This window comes from Zootermopsis nevadensis, unplaced genomic scaffold, assembly GCF_977971745.1.
Source record: "Zootermopsis nevadensis isolate Lab colony 2312 unplaced genomic scaffold, Znev_1.0 Znev_ptg000031l, whole genome shotgun sequence".
NCBI lineage: Eukaryota > Metazoa > Arthropoda > Insecta > Blattodea > Termopsidae > Zootermopsis > Zootermopsis nevadensis.
In genome coordinates this window covers 660,283-679,652 of record NW_028259163.1, presented here as the reverse complement: position 1 = coordinate 679,652, position 19,370 = coordinate 660,283, and the positions used below count along the sequence as shown (strand labels likewise).

Genomic DNA, 19,370 nt, shown 5'->3' with positions numbered 1-19,370 from the left:
TCGCGACGAAAACATTGGCTAACATCACCAGGTGTTCGTACATCATTCTGAAGTAATTTATCCCAGATAATACACTAATAAGTTTGGTTTTCATAAAAAATTTTCCCATTCTCCTTTTAAGGTGTTCTATTGGCTTCGTGTCTCGTTTTCCCCATCCGTGCTACACACTCAGTTCATCCGTCCTTTATTTAACTACTCCTATAATCTGCGTTAATCCCGAAGTTCGTCGTAATGCCATTCATTCAATTTACGCAGTTACTTAATCCGTGTCTGACAAGTCTTAACTCCTTAACTAGTTGATTTAAGTAATGGTTAAGTGTGATGTTTTCTTAGCGGTACGGACTGATTCTTAAAAGAAATTGGACGCCTTTAAAGATTTTAAAGATGTTGACTGTCGCCCGGCTTTACAGAGTTACGACGATGTGTTTGCATGTTAATAAATTGTCGGAAGTGACGCTAGATGGTAGAATATTCTGTTTTACTAATTGTACTACATTTTGGGCAGGATTTAAAATCTTTTGTAAAGGAAATGGAGGTACGCACGAAATGTGAAAAATGAAATTTGGAAAACGACGAACGAACGAGATAGATCTTCGTCTCTTGTTTTAAGTGGGGAAATATTAAGATTTTGTTGTCTTTGAAAGGTGTGTAAATGCGGTAAAATTATGTTTTCCTACACACCGTTAAGGAACTTTGTATTTAAATTTGTTTTAATATGAATTATTTCTTTTCTGAAACTTGGTCACTTTGAAATTTCTCATGTAGACACCGTTTCTTCTCCTAAATTCTTCTATTTGAGCCGAATTCCAAGAGATATCTTCGCTTTAAATCAGGCTGAATTGTAATAATTTATTGGAACTTGGTGGATACGTGGCCGGATATTGAGAACACGGTAATGAACCTTCTGAGTCTATAAAAAATTTTGGGGAATTTTTTTGTGTGGCTGAGCGACTATCAGCTTCTCACGAAGTGAGTAAGCAAGTAATTAAGGCTTTGACCGGGATGTTCTTTTGTTAAATCTTACGTGGTACCGCCTGATTCGACTTCTAATGGTTAAGTGAAGTGTTTTCTTCGCGGTACGGTCTGGATTCGTAAATATTATGAAGACGAGCTTCGGCTTCAAAGGGTTAACCAGCTGATTTTCGTAATGGTGAGGTGTAGTGTTTTCTTCGCGGTACGGACTGAATTCATAAATAATATTCATACGATCTTCGGCTTCAAAGGGTTAAGTAACCTTAAACAATGTTATTTCTCTCATTGTATTTGTCTCACACATCCTGTCATTCGACTAATTGCGACACAAGATATGTTCATTCGTCTTGAGGTTCGCGATGTAAGGGCTCATTAATTTGGATCTTCGTCAACATCGATTTGAACTGTAGCAGCCGTCACCAAATTCCATTCTTTAAATTCACAGAAGAATTTCTTCTTTTCCGCGCGCCATGTGCCGAGTTTCTAGCTCTTCTACGCTGCGAGTTCTGAGCTGTCTTTTTCCTTCCAGTAACTTAGTTTATAAAAATCGACGTATCCGTTCTGGATTCATTTCTTCCTCACAGACAGAACACTAACTGTACTGTTTTAGTAGCCACTCGGAACACAGGGTTGCCAAGAAACTTGAAAACATGTGAGTTCACTAACGCTGTGTGATTTTGTTTTGTTTCGACGACTGATTATTTGTTCAGCTGCTCAAAAAGTTCCGTGTTTCTATTGAGGAATCAAAAGGTTCGTTATGTTACTCGCAGAAGCCCGCCTCACCACTATATCCTACACCACGCCAACCCAGTCTGATACTCTCCATGTATCTAATCCCGGATATTCGAACCAATGCCTTTTTTTTTACATTTGACGCCTTCTATTGTGGGTCTGTAATCTAAACTTTGTATTTTCGCTTTGAAATTCACGGACAACATCAGTTTTAGTCCTTTCTTTAATAAAACCCGGCAATATTAGGGAAAGAGTTAGGTGACAACTTCAGATGAATGAAGTCAGTCAGAGAATAAAATTCATTCACGAGGACATTCCTGTGTGATGAATTTCCCCAGACATCCGGTATGAGCTACAAAAAAAGCATCTTCACCTAGTCTCGAACCCAGGACAGTTTTATGGGGGGGGGGGTCCTTGTGTTTTTTCCCCAGTAATCTTCTCGCCGAAACAAATTTTCTCTTGTGGTTTTTCCCCGAGTTCCTTACGTGTTTCCCATTTCCGATAAATTTTCCTTTCCGTTTCAACAAGCAAGAAGATAATGTACTTGAATAATAATCCAGAACTGCGCATGGAAATTGTTAACCAGACCAAATAGTTTCGGCAGCTTTAAAAAATCATTGAGTGATTTTCTTAAACATTGAAGCGTCAGTTTAACGACGTAGGTGTATGAAATGCCGTCATGTTGTAATTTTCATGTATGATGGAAATATATCGAAGGAATCGACTTGTTCCCCCCCCCCTCCCCCCAAGTTCTTAGCACAAGTCTTCGATGGAAGTTATCATCAAATATGTCGGTACTGATAATTCATTTCAGGACTTGATATGTGACATTTTCGAACTCCTTTTTTTTGTGTGTGTGTTTTTGGCTGAAACAGAGACATTTCGTGGCATGCCTTTTAATAACGGGCTAAGCACCGGACGTTAGGAACTCCCAACACTTCGCTGTCAGCTTGAACTAACTGCTTTTGTGATAAGATTCACAGAACGTGGCGAGCCATTATGGGCGTTGACAACTCTGCTAACTTGTAAGTAACTTTCTTCATGAAGTAATATTTGTCCTTGGCGAGTCTTCACACCAAAAAATGTAACATTCATGGAGGATATTACAACGGACAAAGTTTTGATTCACAATCCCGAAGAGGATGGCAATAAGGAGTTCGTAAAAAAGGATTGAGTCGTGGAGTGTGGACTGGATTTTATTGGCTCACGTTAGGGGCCACTGGCGGGATGTTGTGAACACTGTGATGAACATGGAAGATGAATAATACCTCGTAATTTCTTGACTGTCTTAGCGACTGTCAGTTTATCAAAATATTTGCTCTTGATATGAAAATTTGTATGGGTTACAATTTCCTTCAAGGACCTCGTTTCTTTTTCAAAAGAGAGGGGAGGACATAAATTGTAAGAAATGTTTAAAATAATTATTGATGAACCTCAAGAAAAATTTGTGGGCAATAATTTAAAATCCCTTAACAATTAGCACCTTGTGAAAATTTCACGACTGAAAGGACCGCGTTTTTGAGGTTCCAAGGAAAGATTCGTGGAACCAGGTCACGTATTTTTTTTTCTTGAGATATTTCCATCCGAATGTTTGATTTCCGAACTTCATTTTCCATGAAATATTGACCAATTCTTTTACATTTTATGCTTCCTAAGAACATCTAAACACCAACAAATCCAGCACAACTGTTTGGAGAGTAAAGATATTCTCTGTAAACATTTCTGTTTCATTTTAAGCTGTTTAATTTGACACCTCGATTTCTGTGTAACTTTGATTCCTGAGCCTGTGTTTCTGATTCGTTATGGAACAAGTATCAAAATAATCACAGTGTTAACACTGTCTTACATCAACGCCCTTAATGCACGACGTGACGTCATCCAGCGCACTTCAGCAGTTTGCATCAAAAAGGACGTGTGATGTGGTAACGCCGCCATTTTGTATGAACATGTCACAGCGGGACGTCTTCTGTTTGAAGAATACTGTCCAGGCTCCCCATCAGTTTTACTACGGACTTTGTGGCGGGAGATGAGGACGCAGTTTATGAACGCTGGAACAAAAACAAACTTAAAACTTCGTACTTCAAAGGAATGTCAGTGTTACGGAACGTCAGACATACTCGAAGACCTATTTTTAATGTGTATTGAAATCACACTGATTTGTATTGAATGTTGATCAGTATTCCTAAGCTGTTAAAATGTCTCATTTCGACATTTTTTCTCCAATCTCTTGGGACAGAAACTTATTTATCTTTTGTTGTTTAATTTTGTATCATTAATATTTTGCTGTGCAGACCGTGTTACACGATGCCCAGTTATCTCTGCCTTATCTTCAAGTGGCGAAGGTTATACTAAAACTTTGAGCTACGTTTTATACCTTCGAGAAAGAATGCTAAGAAAAATATTCGTATGTTTTCACATGGATTTTCACGCATGAGTCTTGGTTCTACTCTGTAATTCGGAAAATGAGTGTGTGCTCGCCCCACCAGCCTTGGTGCATTGTTTTGGAAATGTCATGTGTTTCCTGGTCAGCGTGATTACAGAGGTTAGCAACGAGTTACCTTGACTGGCTTGTTGATGCATTTTTAGGGGTAGATATGAGATGAATACAACCTTCTCTGTCTCACGTGATCTGCCAGAGGATGTTCCTTTATCTCACGCGATCACTCGATCGTGACTGAACTTCCGGTGATAAGTTCCACGGTCTTACGTAATACGCGTTGTGTCCGGTTTTCCATGTTTGGTGTAACTGATTCCGTTTAATGTGCACTGAACTCAGTTCGCATGGCAATGAAGCAGTTTCCGTTAGAACATGTCAGATGATTCTGTCCCTGAAATCGGATATTTGCGTGTGAGCAGTGATTCAATAACATTTTAACGACGCTCTACTAAGATTTTAACGAGACTATCAGTGACATGCCGGAATAATACATTGAGGCCCTGCCGACTCCTTCCAAACCTCCATCTGCTCTCCATTCATGATCATCATTTCATATCCGACGCTAGAAAACGTAGGCAGCTGTATATATATATATATCACAAACACCGCCACGGTGGTCTAGCGGTTAGAACGCTGGCCTTGTAATCCTGGGGTCTCGGGTTCGAATTTATAACTTGTGTTGGGCAAGGCCGTGGTCTAGGCAACACGGAGTTTTCCTCCGTGGCATCCCAACAATTACTCCATTCACACACAGAAGAAGGCAATGGCAAACCACTTCTGGATCATCTGCCAAGAACGTATATGAACAGGTCCCAGTCCGAGAAAAGGATGGAAGGATCCTGTTCATATGGACCTGTCGTCAGACAGAACACTACATATAAAAATATCACAAACAGAGACATGAATTCGTATATATATCAAGGACCACTTGAATAGTCCACAGTCAGGCAAAGTGTTTCAAGGGTTACGCTCATTTTTTGGTTATTTGACAGTGAAAATCGACGTTAGGCAATTCCTTTCATGTGGAATCGAACTCAAGACCACCGGAGCAAAGGCTGTGGTTGTGGTTATGAGTATGGAAGTATGTAGTGGTTTCTGGTGAGCATAGCGGCCGCGAAGGTCTCTTGCTGTCAGGACATCGTAACAGAGACCATCCCTGCTCGTGTTCCAAATTTATACCACACCTTGTTGACGTCAGAGGCGCCACCTGTCTGCATTTTCATCTTCCGGACACTCATTCAACACCCGTCGCGCTTGGAAAGGTCGATTAATGAATGTGCCGCCAAAGATTTCAGTAGCCACCTGCGCGTCCCTAAATCACTTTTGAATCATCCGCGAGATTTTGTTCTGCTAAGCGAACCCCCGTCTCAACGCTTGATTTTTCTGTACGGGGCATGTGATTTTTAAACCTCTCAAAGATAAAGTGCGAAAGGAGACAGAAATAGATTAAAGAGAAACATGAATTGGGAAAGAAGATTTAATAGGATGAGATTTCGATGTAGGATAAGGGAAGTGAAGAATGGAATAAGTTTAAGAAAGGAGAAGATTACAAACACTGTTTTATGGCATCTCAAAGTTTACTTATCGGAAAATAATGACGCGATAAACCTGGCTTCTTGATGAGAAATTGTTCTGAAGTACTGCATTTTCTGGAGAGAGGTCTGAGTTTCAAATGCTCCGCGGCATTCGCGATTAAAACATATTTTACTCATTCAACAGTAATTCACAAAGTGGAGTAATGTCGGGTAGATCTTGTTCGTCTGCATTTTGTTATCTCGTAAACCTTTGCTACTCTGGTTTCATTACTCTGCTCTTGTCTCGATGACTTTATCTCTACGGATCGCAGTCCTCATTCGGAAGCTAATAGTCGCTCAGCTGGTGGTTGAAAAATACTCACTTTTAGTGTTACTCGGAAGGCCACAATAGCGCGCGTCTCTCTCACTTGACGTGTACAGGGTGATCACAAAATAACTTTACACTTTCAAAATGATACAGGAAAACGTACGCGGCATCCTTAAAACTTCACACCCACACCAGTGGATAGAAGAATTCTCAAAGTTTCGTTTCAGATAACCCGGCTGATTGTTTTTGTTTTAAGTTAGTCTGCAGCAATCACTAAAGTTTTATGATGTAAGCTTTGGACCTTTTTTAACTTGAAGATGGCTGTGTTCTGGGTTAGGGCAGGAAGCAGGTACCTATGAAACGTCTGCAAACGTCTTGCAGGCTCTACAGTGAAAGAATAAGCCGTGGAATCAGGATAATAATATCGTCCCGATCCGTGTGTTGCATCCGTTGACTAACATAACAGCTTCTACGTGATATACACCATGTGCTTATCTTTATGATACGCGTTACCTCAGTGACAAAACAGGGAGACTGCAGGGTGTAATGACCGACATTGGATTCACGCAAGTGCTTTGGAAATTACCTATTTCTAACTTCAACCTGAAATGCTTGTTGGCCGATACCGGAAGACTTAAAACTTTCTTTTGAACTTAATTTTCTCTTGCCGTAGAGGCCCTCGATCTCTCTCCAAGTTATCCTCTGAAACGTATTTAAACTTACGCCAGAACCACGCGGCGCGACATCCCAGAAGACAGCCATCATGAGCTTTTTGGTGGTCGTTGGAAGCAGTCGAGCGGTCAGAAGTGGGTTTTTGTTTGTAGCGGATGCATGCAGCGCACAATTATGTAACTCTGTCCGTGACGGACATGTACGGTCGTTTGGAACTTCCAGGCGGGATCTGACGTAATTTGTTTTTCTTACAGTTTCGACGTGGAAAATGGCGCAAGTCCGGGGAGAAGCCCCCTGGACGGCGGGGCGTCCCCGTCGGCAGGTTTGGTTCTCCAGAACTTGCCACAGAGAAGGGAGTCCTTCTTATATCGTTCCGACTCCGATTTCGAGATGTCGCCAAAATCGATGTCACGAAACTCGTCCATCGCCAGCGAGAGGTAAGTGACAAATTTTTGTCGTGCATGTAAGCTCCACCTGTTATTTCGTGAGCACTAATGTCACACTTACCGAACAGTAAACTGATTCACTAAAGACCACTAAGCCCCTAACTTCCTCGACATAACCTGTAATTTAAGCGCAAATTTGATGTGTTTTATAATATTTGCTGAACGACTTGAAATACACGTAACTCGTTTGTGTGAAGAGTGTACCTAGCATTTGTCTGTGATTTATGAAACAGTTACATGTGTCCTTTTCACTAATTACATATTCCTCGTTAATATTATCTGCTTACATATTAACTATGTACAAGTAAAATGGTTCATTGACAAATAACCTCATTAACGACTAATGGTTAAAGTTTTTGTTCATATCAGTTCTAATGACACAAACACCAAGGAAAAAATGTAAACTGAAACGAAACATAAGAGCGTATCCTTCCTCAATTTACGAAAAAAATTGATATCCATTTAATTAAATTCCGGTCCCAACAGTGCTTACTTTATTGCTGAATACGTATGTACCATACCACTGAGTCCTATGTCAGTGGAAAACATTATATCGATATGTAAATATCGACAGTGATAACTTTAATTTAACAAAAGAACACGGTTTATTCTGCTTAAAAATATTTTGTGTGCACAAAATTTAGACCAATATCTCCGTGTCAATGTGAAGACATATGCTTGACTTACAGTTAGGTTATGTTAAAATTAATAATTCAAATAACGCGTGAACATTTTATTCACCATATTTTAAATATTTCCGTAAAATTTAATTACAAAATCTAATTCTTAATAAATATTTATTTTTGTTGTTAGATATGTAAAATGAAGACTGTAACATTACTTACACGAGTTAGCATTTGCCATAGAATTCTGAATTCCGTAAAAAATGTACATCAAGACTGTGAAAGTGAATGAGTGGTGGTGGCTTTATAATTTCATCGAAAAAAATTAACGCGATTTATACAGTCTAATAGAAACCCATGTTGAAATACTTACGATAGTTGAAATTTAATATAATTAGATTGGATTAGTGGTCACACAATGCAGCTGTGCCTATACAAGAGTCCACTCTCCACTTGTCATATGTTTTCTGTGCAGTTAGTGTTTTACCTACATTGGGTAAAAGGGACTTTCTGATAAGCGGTTTTGGGTATTAAGGGAAAAAGTTTGGTAATCAGTGGGTCGTATGGATCTGCTACGTCATCGGTGTTGTAGTCTAGCTTTTCGCCGAGTGGAGTCGCTAGTTCTTCAAGGTTCAAATGCGGCATCAGTAGATGGCAGCAGGAGCACAACGCAAACTGTGATTATGAAATAGTGCCATATTCCGACGAAAGATGGCAGAAGCTGACGCACGCCAGACTGCCATTGAATTTTTGTGTAGGAATTGCATACAGAGTATTATTATTAATATTCTAATTCTTCATACTCTCCGGTGTGAAAACCTCAAATCATATATAATCGTATCTTAGTTTCTTTGCTTACGTCGTGAAATATTTGAACCGCGTTACGAAGACGTGTGTCATCGTGTGAACGATGTGACTGGCCATGCTTTTTGCTGTTACTATATTCATAAGTCACGTTTTCCCATAACCAGTCTGGATATGTATGTCATTTCTGGAAAGGCTTTTCCGAGAAACGAAGCTTGAAGTTTATATGGACATGTGAGTGACAGGGTACTCGTGTGGATCGCTTTTGAAACTTCTGCTCTCCCCGTGTTTGCATCAGCTTCAGACACACGGCACTGTGTTTTATGGAACGTGTCCCTTACATTAGCCGGCCGTGAGAGACTACTCCCTCATTCATAGGTTTTCCACTAATCGATTTCAGTGTTTGTCGACGTGCTATTCTTAGTTCATTTAGTTTGACAACTGAATACGTTGTCTGACGTCGAAACGGATCGTGGTTTTGGACGATTTAATGGCTGGGATATTTGAGGAAGCATTTGTGGTAGTAATTTTGTGGAGGGACTGAGAAAAACACAGGGAAGCCCTTCACCAAAAATTGAAGCAGAATTTTTATTCGCTCAGAGACAGATTTATTTTTTGTTAGCATATATCGTGTAACGTAATAGAAAATTAATAGTAATGCAAGTACAAAAAGGGCACATATTTTACATGTGTCGTTTTCAGATTCGGTATACAAAAGACTTTGTCGTCGTGTCAGACGTGAAGAGAAATTTCAAGGTCATTTAAAAATGTAAAATGATTCTTGATCGATTAAATATAAGTATTTATTTAAACTTGTTTGCTTTAAAAGCGTTGAAATTATTATTTAATAATTTATGTTGGAAAATATTTTCTAAATTCTGGTCATGCATGTAATTGTTTTTTAGCGATTCATGGAGTCTGTATAATTGTGATATATCACGTCTCCTTCCTTATTTACTAATATGCAACATTGTAAATCTTCGAAGAAAACATTTAGATACCGCACTAGAAAGATCGCGGACCAGATTTCTCCTGCAACTGTTCTAGAATAAACCAACTTGAATAACTGAATATTTTATTTTCGGGGGTCCGAAACTTTTCTAGTTTTGCAGAAAATATTTTCATTTTCTCATTCCTGTGCAAAAACTCTGTATTTTGGCTACTCGCAATTCGCAGATGTAAAATGCCTCTTTCTTCCTTAGTTTTGAGTGTGTGCACTGCATTGAAATTGCATCTCGGAAAATCTTGCTGCGACCTGTACACGCCCTCTCAATTTGAAGTTATGAAAAGACTCAAAATTGTTAGAGCAAACGAAGCATCGATTGCAGAATGCGATTTAACTGAACGTAAATAATCTGAAATACGTGAGGGCTGAAACTGTTACATCTTTCAAGGTCTCCCACCCCAAGAGAATAAGGGTGTCTCAGAACCATGTGTCGGGGGAAATATTTGGACGAAAGGAACACGAAGTAGCATGCGAGTAAAACCAAATATTTTTAAGTCAATTAAATCAAAGCGAACTGATAAAAATGCATTCAAACTTTTAGTCTGAATACCTGAAGAATAGAGTATATTTGAGAGTTATGTGTGTTGTGAGGATAATATTAAAATGTACTGAGTGTGAAGATACGGGTTGGGTCAGATAAGGTTCATTTGCAGGCGGTTGCAAGTACATTTTAGACCGTTTCAGGTTGTAATGCTCACTTAATGATCATCGCCATTTATCTGTTCTGCCACGCTTAATTCCCTGAAAATCAATGAGCACACTTTAAAGACTCGAGATATGCTAATCCAATATTGACTGCATTGACTCAATATGACGATTAATTACGGATTCCACAGTTGATTACAAAATGTCGCGGCCGTTGCTTTATATTCAAGGGGTCATGGGTCCTGTTCTTGGCTCCATCCTCTCTGAGACAGATGTCGGATGTCTTAAACTAAGCTATGGACCTCTGCGTTTCGCATCGTTTCTAATTAATTGTTTGTTAATCATCTTACTATTAGATGATGTATCAACTCAGCGATTGTAAGAGTGCTCTTTAAACCGAATATGGTGGATGGTCCGATTTCTAAATAGAATCTTTGGCCAAAAATAGCAGGAGCGTTGTCAGGATGCAAGATCAAAGGTCAATAGTTCACGTTCTGCGATGAATATTCTCTCGTAGCCTTTACAATATTTCTAAATAACAATGCTGGCTCATCCTTCCACCTTGTTCAACAAACTCCTTGTGATGAAAGAAACAAATGAGCATTGTCTTCGTGACCCCCCCCCCCCCCCCAATGACATTTACAGGCCCTCGACTTTTCCACAGCGTCAGCAACTTCTGATAACATCTGCAGAGTTTCAGTAGAACTTGTGCCTAACTTCGCACAAAACTTGGTGTTTATGCGTTGCTCCGAACAAAAACAAAAACAAAATTCCTGTCACTTATTTTGTTTCCTCCGGGACGGAAACACGCGATTCTGTAACTCAGCCTCTTATTCGCTTCACCAACACGTGATGTAAACACATGCACGTCGCTACTTCGTTATTGCCTACTCGATGAGGGCATTCCAGGATCTTAATTGTCACACCTCGCATGTCAGCTGCTAACACTATTTAACACGTGTTGGAGAAATTTGTTCTGTCGTGGCATTTGTGGCATTGTAGAGTGTTGTCTCATAGAAAAGGCAGGCAACGTAAGTTATTGTGTTATAAACACGTGTTTTCTGCTGCATACGTTGTCGACGTGTTCAGAATAGGGACGTGTTCGTGTTATGGGCACTTGTGAACACTGAAATAAAGCTTGAGGCAGTTTCTCGAATAGCTTAAGATCCGGACGGAGTAGCTAAGTGACAGTCAGCTGTAAAGTGACCTGGACTTAACTGGCTGAGTAATATTACAGTTCGTATTCTCGATCACGGCGTAAGTTAGTTAGATACAGAGGCATATAGCTTCAGATGATACGACGATTGTGAACGATTAATAAATTAATTAAGAAAATATTCCTGTCGAGTTTGTTATTATTATATCAGTTTTTGTCTTGAGCTAGTAAGGAGGACTCATACAACAGTGAAGGAAGATTGTTTCGAACCCGAGATCTCTCAGATACGAAGCAGGAATGTCACGTAATCGACCCCCAGCGTTTGTTAGAAGAATGTAATCTTTGGTGTTTTACAAATCTAGTTTTCGTCCAGGTTACGTCTTTTATAAAAAAAAAGGGGTCTATATTGTTTCGTTATGAGATTTTCAGCTCTTGGTGACGACAACGTCAAAGTAGTGACAGATGCTGAACTACGAGAACTAGAATTTAATCGCCCGGGTTTTAAGATATCGAAAAAGGAAATCTATTTATACGGAATACTTTTTTTTTTTTTTTTTACAAAGCAAAGAGACTTTTCTGAAGCAGGCACGATTTTATAAGAGGCAGGAACAAGAATTGAATTGTGCATCTCAAAGAATCTGTATGAACGTTGTGTATGCTAAAATTAAATTCCTTTATTTGGAATATCTCAGAGAGTTTAGGGCTAGGCGACGCTGGTTTCTTTCCGGCAAAGGGTACGAACTTTGTCCTTTCCACTCACTTCTCTACAGGTTGTGTGACTCATGAGTGCCCACTAATACAGTTTTATGACACGAGCAAAGAACTCAAGAAGACGGACGCCTTGAAATTATAAATCTACTCGTCATGTATTTTTTCCTTTCATTAAAACAAAGAATCCAAGCCCTGTTTAATTCTTTTAAAACAAATTGAATCACGTCTTATAGATTAGGATTTGAGTTTATCCACTGGTGGAAGTTTATCGACGTTTCAGAGGTCTTTAATGCTTCCGTCAACAATTCGATGTGTGTTTTATGATGGAGGTAGCAAGGACCTCTGAATCGTCGATAAACTTCCACCAGTCTACACTGCACTACAACCCAAAATACAGCCATCTTAATACTCAGGTTATAATTTTGTGCACTTCGCCAAATGTTATTAAGGATTATGATACGAATATATTATTTAGGGCTAATAGAATTATTAAAGATACATACAAACCTACTAGGAAACCCGGAAGGTTAATTGTCTTATTTCGTACTCTTGACTTAATCTTTGATTCATCTAGAATTTGAGCGTGAATGTGGTCTTTTAAGAAGGAATTTTGAGTGTTTTAACGCAACATTTTTCGATGTGTGCGTAATAGAGGCGAAGAGACCATCGTTGTAAATAAGTTCTCCGGAGAAGCTGTTACGCTGTTCATTGAATTTAGGAGCAATATATCGGCAAGTTGGAAGGTTATTTTGCGGGCTTCAATCCGACTCGACGCTGACGACTAACGCAAGAGATTCGACGAACATTTTATAAAGCGACTCCGCCCGTTGGCAGCAGTAGACTCCGGAATATTTCGAATTGAAATCGAACTGTTTCCGTCCGCCTGTGCCTGAAGTTTCCATACCTCAGTCCACCTTTTTTTTTTAAGTTACCCACAAGTCGATATAATTTATATTTCTGTTACTCATTAAAATCTTTCTCATTTATATCATTACACCCGTTCTGATCACTTTCTCTTTCCTTACGTCTGTCTTCTCCGTCAACTGTGCCAGTGACTTCCAGACTTTTAGTTTGAGCCTCCACTAAAGGTATGAAAATTACTCAAATTAGAAGTCTCTTACTCCTGACCTGAAGAAACATAAACACGCACCGCTGTGGTAGGCCCTGAAAAGGGCCGTCTATTTCTATACCGAACTCTGCACATCCCCTCTAACGCGGTGAGTGGAGACGGCCCCTGATTGTCCCATTCCCTCAGTCTTCGCTTACTTACTCCCTACATCATCGTCACTTCAGTCCTGAAGATGGAGACAGTACATTTATTCGAAACGTTAGAATCTTCCGACGAGATTACAAGACTCCAACTCTCAGCAGGTCAACAATTTCAAAAATATAATTACTATTATTATTATTTTTCAACTTGTTCGTTTGTATTTTAAAGTGGCTTTCTCATAGGCAGTTTGCGTGTTTCATAATTAAACCCCTGGTTCGTGGGCCCACTTTGGGAAACGATTCACTATACCGCTGACATGACCACTTTTATCTTTTATCTTGTTCGTTCGCTCATAATCTATCTCTCTCAAGCAGTGCGTAATATACCCGTTTCACCCCCCCCCTCCGTGGCCCAATTTTGGCCTCTGACGTCAGCAAGTAGGATCGCACGTGGATTCGTGACGTCACTGAAAGGGCAACAACTCTTTACAGGCAAACCTTTGTTACAAAATTTGTTATTCTCTCTCTGTCTTGCAGTATGATACGATCAGGTTCCTCACACAAGTTAGAATATCGATAGTATAAACCTTTAAATTTATCGAATCGAAGTGGATATTTAATTTTCCTTCAGCGAAGACATCGTAAATATGAATGTCTTCTGGGATGTTATGCCGTGTTGTCTGGTTGAAGTTTACTGACGTTTCAGGGGTACCTGCTGCCTCTGTCATCAGGGCGATCATTTCTTTGGAATTTTTTTTTTAAAAATATTAGCAGTTCACACACTTAGCTCATTGTTATTGTAAAACTGACGTAGTCAAATTTCACGAGAATTACCCTTTAACGAGAGTAGTGTAACATTTATAGCAATTTTGTTGTAGGATGGATACAGAAAGGATATCCGAAACGTCGGCGGTACAGTCTAATTCTTCGCGGGTGTCGTCTGAGGCAAATAGAGAATTCTTTCAGTTTTATTATTTTGTCACACCTGAAGAATAATAAACAAAAATTATAAACAAACACATTATGTACATTTGTAATTTGTATACACTTAAAAGAAAGTTAAATTCGTGCCACGTGGTGCAGTCTGTAGATTGGCAGAATTCAGTACATTGCGTATTTTAAAATTGGCGTACAATCAGAATCTCCCCTGTATTTGTCAGACTGACTTGGACACTTTTAATGCAGAGACGAAATTTGACACTCTGTTATGTATTTATTTTATTTAAGTACACGAAAAATTTATCACAGTTATGGATGTTAATCCCAGCATGCCCTACATTCTTAATATGTACATAATAGGATGTAACATGTTGTATATTCCAGAACGTCAGCTGCGTATGAACAACGTTTTTCAATTAACCCTTCAGAGCCCAGTGGTACTGTATGTACCATGTATTTAATGACTAACACTTCAATTTGTGTTTATCGGTTTCGCGTATGCTCACCATAAACAGCGATTATTTCCTTAAACAGCGTTAACCAGTTGATCTTCGTAATGGTGAAGAGTTGTGTTTTCTTCGCGGTACGGACTGGATTCTTAAATATTACGTACGCAGCGCGTGTCTCATTATAAACAGGGATTATTTTCTTAAACAGCGTTAACCAGTTGATCTTTGTAATGGTGAAGTGTCGTGTTTTCTTTGCGGTAAGGACTGAATTCTTAAATATTATGTGTACGAGCTTCGGCTTTAAAGGGTTGAATTGAGCTATTAGACTTCTCAGTATCTTTCTGAGTTTGTAAATAAACTTTGTAGCAGTTCTGTGCAGTTGCATGTAATTTCGTCTTGAATGTGACTGTGTGTTTGCTTCATTATGGTTCATCTTACAGCTGTGAACCTCAAAATGTGTCAGGTCTGTGGTCGTAATGTTTATAATATGCATGCATAATGTGACGGTCTGCAAGACAGTGGTAGTTCATGTGGAAAATTAAAAACACTTTTGGAGACAAACACGGTGATGTGATTACACAATTTTCATATAGTTCAGATCCGACCTCTTTTACACTGTAGGACGAGGTACTTGGAGAGCGGGAGAGCCAATCAGGAAGCGACTACTAATATGGTATATATACGTAACATCTACCCTGAAAATGTCCTTCCGAAGTGATAAGCCGGCGACTGAAATCCTGTGTTCACTGACGCGAACAGGATCTGTCCTTATTGAAATATTTTCCTTTTTTTGTTGGTAATACTGACAAATACTGAATGAAATCAATATGCAGATTTCACAAGTAGAGTAAAGGAAAATGTGGTAAATACTTTCGTTCTGAATAGTAGAAAAATTGTCCTTCCACCATCCACATCGCAGTTTCGACATTTCTTCCAGGGTTACAGACCTCTGTCCCAGCCTGTACTTAGGTATATATTTCACGTGTGGTATCATTAGACTCAATCACTTGAACTTGAAACTTGCACGGCGACTAAACTCGATATGATTCTCTCTGCCAGCAAACCGTGTCAGTTGCGATATCATTCCCCTGAAGATAGAGGCGGATATGGTCTCCGAAACGATGGGCTTTTGTCCAAAACTGTCATGGCTTTTTGCCTCAGATGATTTTTTTTATCAGACTGGAGTTGTGTGATAAATTTGACGCAAATATACGAATATTTTAATTAATTCGAAACGGATAATTTGAGCAGGGAAAATGAAGTGGTGTGTTAGGGGATTGAGAGAATTAGAATCAACCCAAATAGAACGTCCTAGGATCTTTGACAGATCTTAGATGTCCACTCACAATTCATTACTTTCCCTTTGCATGGAACAGGATATAAAAACCTTGTGTCCAAGAGACGTCGTTTCAGTCTAATTTTTTTTTCTGTATTTTCTAACAGTTCTAAAATCTTTAAAGTTCGGAATTTGGTTGTGTGCTTCTCCCTTACAGAAATTGAAGTGTTTCGGACTTGTTCGTCTTTTGTTCGCATTACTCAAACATAAATTAATTTTGTTGTAAATTTTAAACCAGTATAAGTCCTGCAGAACAATGTTTCAGTTCCCTGGACATTCTTCTATTTTCACATAATGCCTGTCCTTCAGCACGATCGAACGTGTCACGGGCAGCAAATGACCATTTAACGTGGGACGGGGTTCAACGTACAAAGTAAACCCGTACATTTTCAGGAATAATTATTTTGTTATGCTCTTAATGGTTTCCCGTACCTGGAAAACGCCGAACAATACCTTAAGGTGTTGGAAGTCCTCCTCCCTGCTGTTTCTTACCATTTAGGCTATATGCACTTCATTATGTACTCCATTAATTTCTATTAAAACCAGTGCAATGTAAACACGGCTTGAAAGGTGTAATTAAAATCGGAATACAGAATTGTCGATAAAATACTGTCAGTTATCTTACTTAGCTTTAATTTCCAACTGTAGAAATCACGTGGTCTTCTTTAAGTATTGTGAATCAATACAGTTACTAAAATATTTATTAAAACTTTTGCCGTCAATTACAAATATAATATAATATAATATAATATAATATAGCCGAAACTAGTCGTGTAAGTTCCAATGTAATCGAGTACTCGATAGGAACGTTAAATGATGTTTTAATCTTTTAACAATATTATATTTGTGATTGACGGCAAAAGTTTTAATAAATATATTAATAATATATAATCACAATATGACGCATTTACAATATCCAATACAGTTACGTTACGAGGCGCATTAACTCTGAGGGGGAATTCTGGATTTATATGCTTTTGGCCGTGGTAAGTCTGAACACTTTTCCCCCCTTTCAATACCGTCGTCATCTTATTTATAAAGAATTGCAATTTCATGGTTTTATATTTTCCGAAATTTCTCTTACCATACCATGGCCATATTTAAAATGGCGCTACTGTCAATACAAAATTTTCCTTGTCCGCCATGTTGGTATTACCGGTTGTAGAAAATCTAAAGGTACGCTTCTAAGTTATTGCCCAGTGGCATAACGTACGTACCAAATTTCATCAAAATCCGCCCAGTTTTTCTGGAGCTGAATCATACAATCAGAAACACAGATATGAGCAGCCATGTATGTGTTAATTTTATACACATTGCGTAAAGAACGCACTGTTTGTTTTCAACTTTTATTCTATATATATAAACAAAGTACTGATATAAAAATATTTTATTTTAAACAAATTGTATTCCTTTTATGTGAAACAGTGTGTGAAATACGTCATCACAGATGAACTGATATTTGTTTTAAAAACCCAAACCGGCAGAGAACTGGAAGATCCTCAGATATTTTTGTGGCTTGCAGGAGAAATTACGTAATACCAACGATGACCGTTGGGAGCGCAGCTGTCGAAATGGCCTCTGAATGCAATTGAATTAGCAATATGCAATATTTACTCTGACCTTCCTCCAGAAACCGTGTTTAACAGTTACATTCTTCGTGGTCACATTTGAAATTACGTAATTTTTTCCCCGTATGCAACAGAAGTTAAATTATCCTTATATTTGTTATTTCATTCCTGTATACCACAAAGTTTCAGTTGAATGAATATTTGGAACCGCTGTGATCACCTGTCTTAGTCTATATCCGTTAAGAATCTAATTACGAGGATTTTCGTGCTCTCCTGGGTATAAGAACAGCTGATATGAGATGCATACTGAATGCACAATGATCTTAAAAGTGTTTACGTGTCCATAATTATCTCTGTGTCTGTAATTTCCAGCTTTACTTGTGGCTTGTTCCATATGGCTGTGTAAAATGTTATGTAATAAGCTTTTGTTTTGTATATGAGTGAAATATATTTGGCTGGGTTAAGGTGTCTCTCTTCTGACTTTCCTTCTATCTTGTGTCATTATATGTATGTATATGTGTATTTTGTTCATATTGGCCGTTTATTTTTACACACCCTGTATGTCGATGGTTGTCTTGTTTAATAATTTGCATCTTGAACATCAGAGTGTTGGACATAAACTTGAAGAAGTACTTTTCGCTGTGTTTATGCCATGTATAAAGTTTAATAGTCTTAACAGTGTATCATCGTGGTTTAAGCACGTGCTTGTTATTATAAGAAATACCCACAGCTCATCGTAAAATGTTAATACAAGACAAAATCGCGTAATACCGACAAGTGTCAGACATTGGAGGATCTGAAGGCAGTGAGGACGCCGATGTTCGTCCTTTGTGGTTGTTAAGCCCTTGTTAGATTTGCACTTAGACACCAACGTTTCGGAGGAACATTCTGCCTCCATCTTCACGGCCGATTATGGAGGCAGTATGTTACTGTGAAATGTTGTTATGTGCCCATATGTCTGTACAGCGTGACAACACAGATGACCAATATCGATAAAATTACGTTTTAGGTTAGTAATTAACTTCAATAATGAAGTTTTCGAGCCACGATACCACGAGGGAATAGTTAATGTCTACGAAGTTATTCGATAAATATTTTAATTCTCTGGATTCATGCGATGTTCTGTTGTCTCACACCACATGCAGGTAGATTATGATTTTTGCATTTCTTTGAATTCAAAAATTAAAACGAAACTTTAATACCATTTCAAAAGCCTGTATTTTTTCATTCTGTTTTCTGGTCATTAATTCAACTAAATCACTTTAAAAAATCTTAGAAAATGGACTCAAATTTTGTAATATTTATCTAAGCGTGTGAGGATCCTCTTTATAATAGACTGATGTTTGTAAAAAAAACAAAAAAAACATAACCGATAAGCAAATCAGAACAAAAAAATAAGTTTTAGTACTCGTATAATTAGTGTTTCAATTTACATGTATTAATATATTTTAAAATAGCAGAATTTGCCCACTACTTACGAGTCACTTGATATAAAGTTAACAGCGTTTCACTGTCGTGTTTGTATGCAGCATAAATTTATGTGTAATGGAATTTTAAACCCGAGATATACAATTCTTGCCGTCTGTAATATTTTACTGTGGAAAACATACATTTTATAAAACATCAGGTCTGTAGAATCTGCTTCATTATCATATCCTTGAAAATTTTGTAACATTATATCCATCTGTTTTCTGTGAGGATAATTGGTGCAGCACAGAATAACATTCTTTGTTCTCACTGCCTCGAGTCTGTTACGTAATTACTTTCGGAACGTCACTATGTGAAACATCCATCTTTCTTTTCTCTGTAGACACGTGGAATGG

At 38.4% G+C, this 19,370-nt stretch overlaps 1 protein-coding gene across 11 annotated transcripts in view; it reads left to right on the top strand.

Moving 5' to 3' along the window:
• Positions 1-19,370, top strand: part of dnc (phosphodiesterase dunce) — a 369,630-nt gene that overhangs the window by 237,086 nt on the left and 113,174 nt on the right. For all 11 annotated transcript variants that reach the window (XM_087359424.1, XM_087359419.1, XM_087359418.1 and 8 more), the window contains one exon: positions 6,910-7,092. In XM_087359424.1, the coding sequence (XP_087215550.1) occupies positions 6,910-7,092 (183 nt within the window). The remainder of the gene's footprint in view (positions 1-6,909; positions 7,093-19,370) is intronic.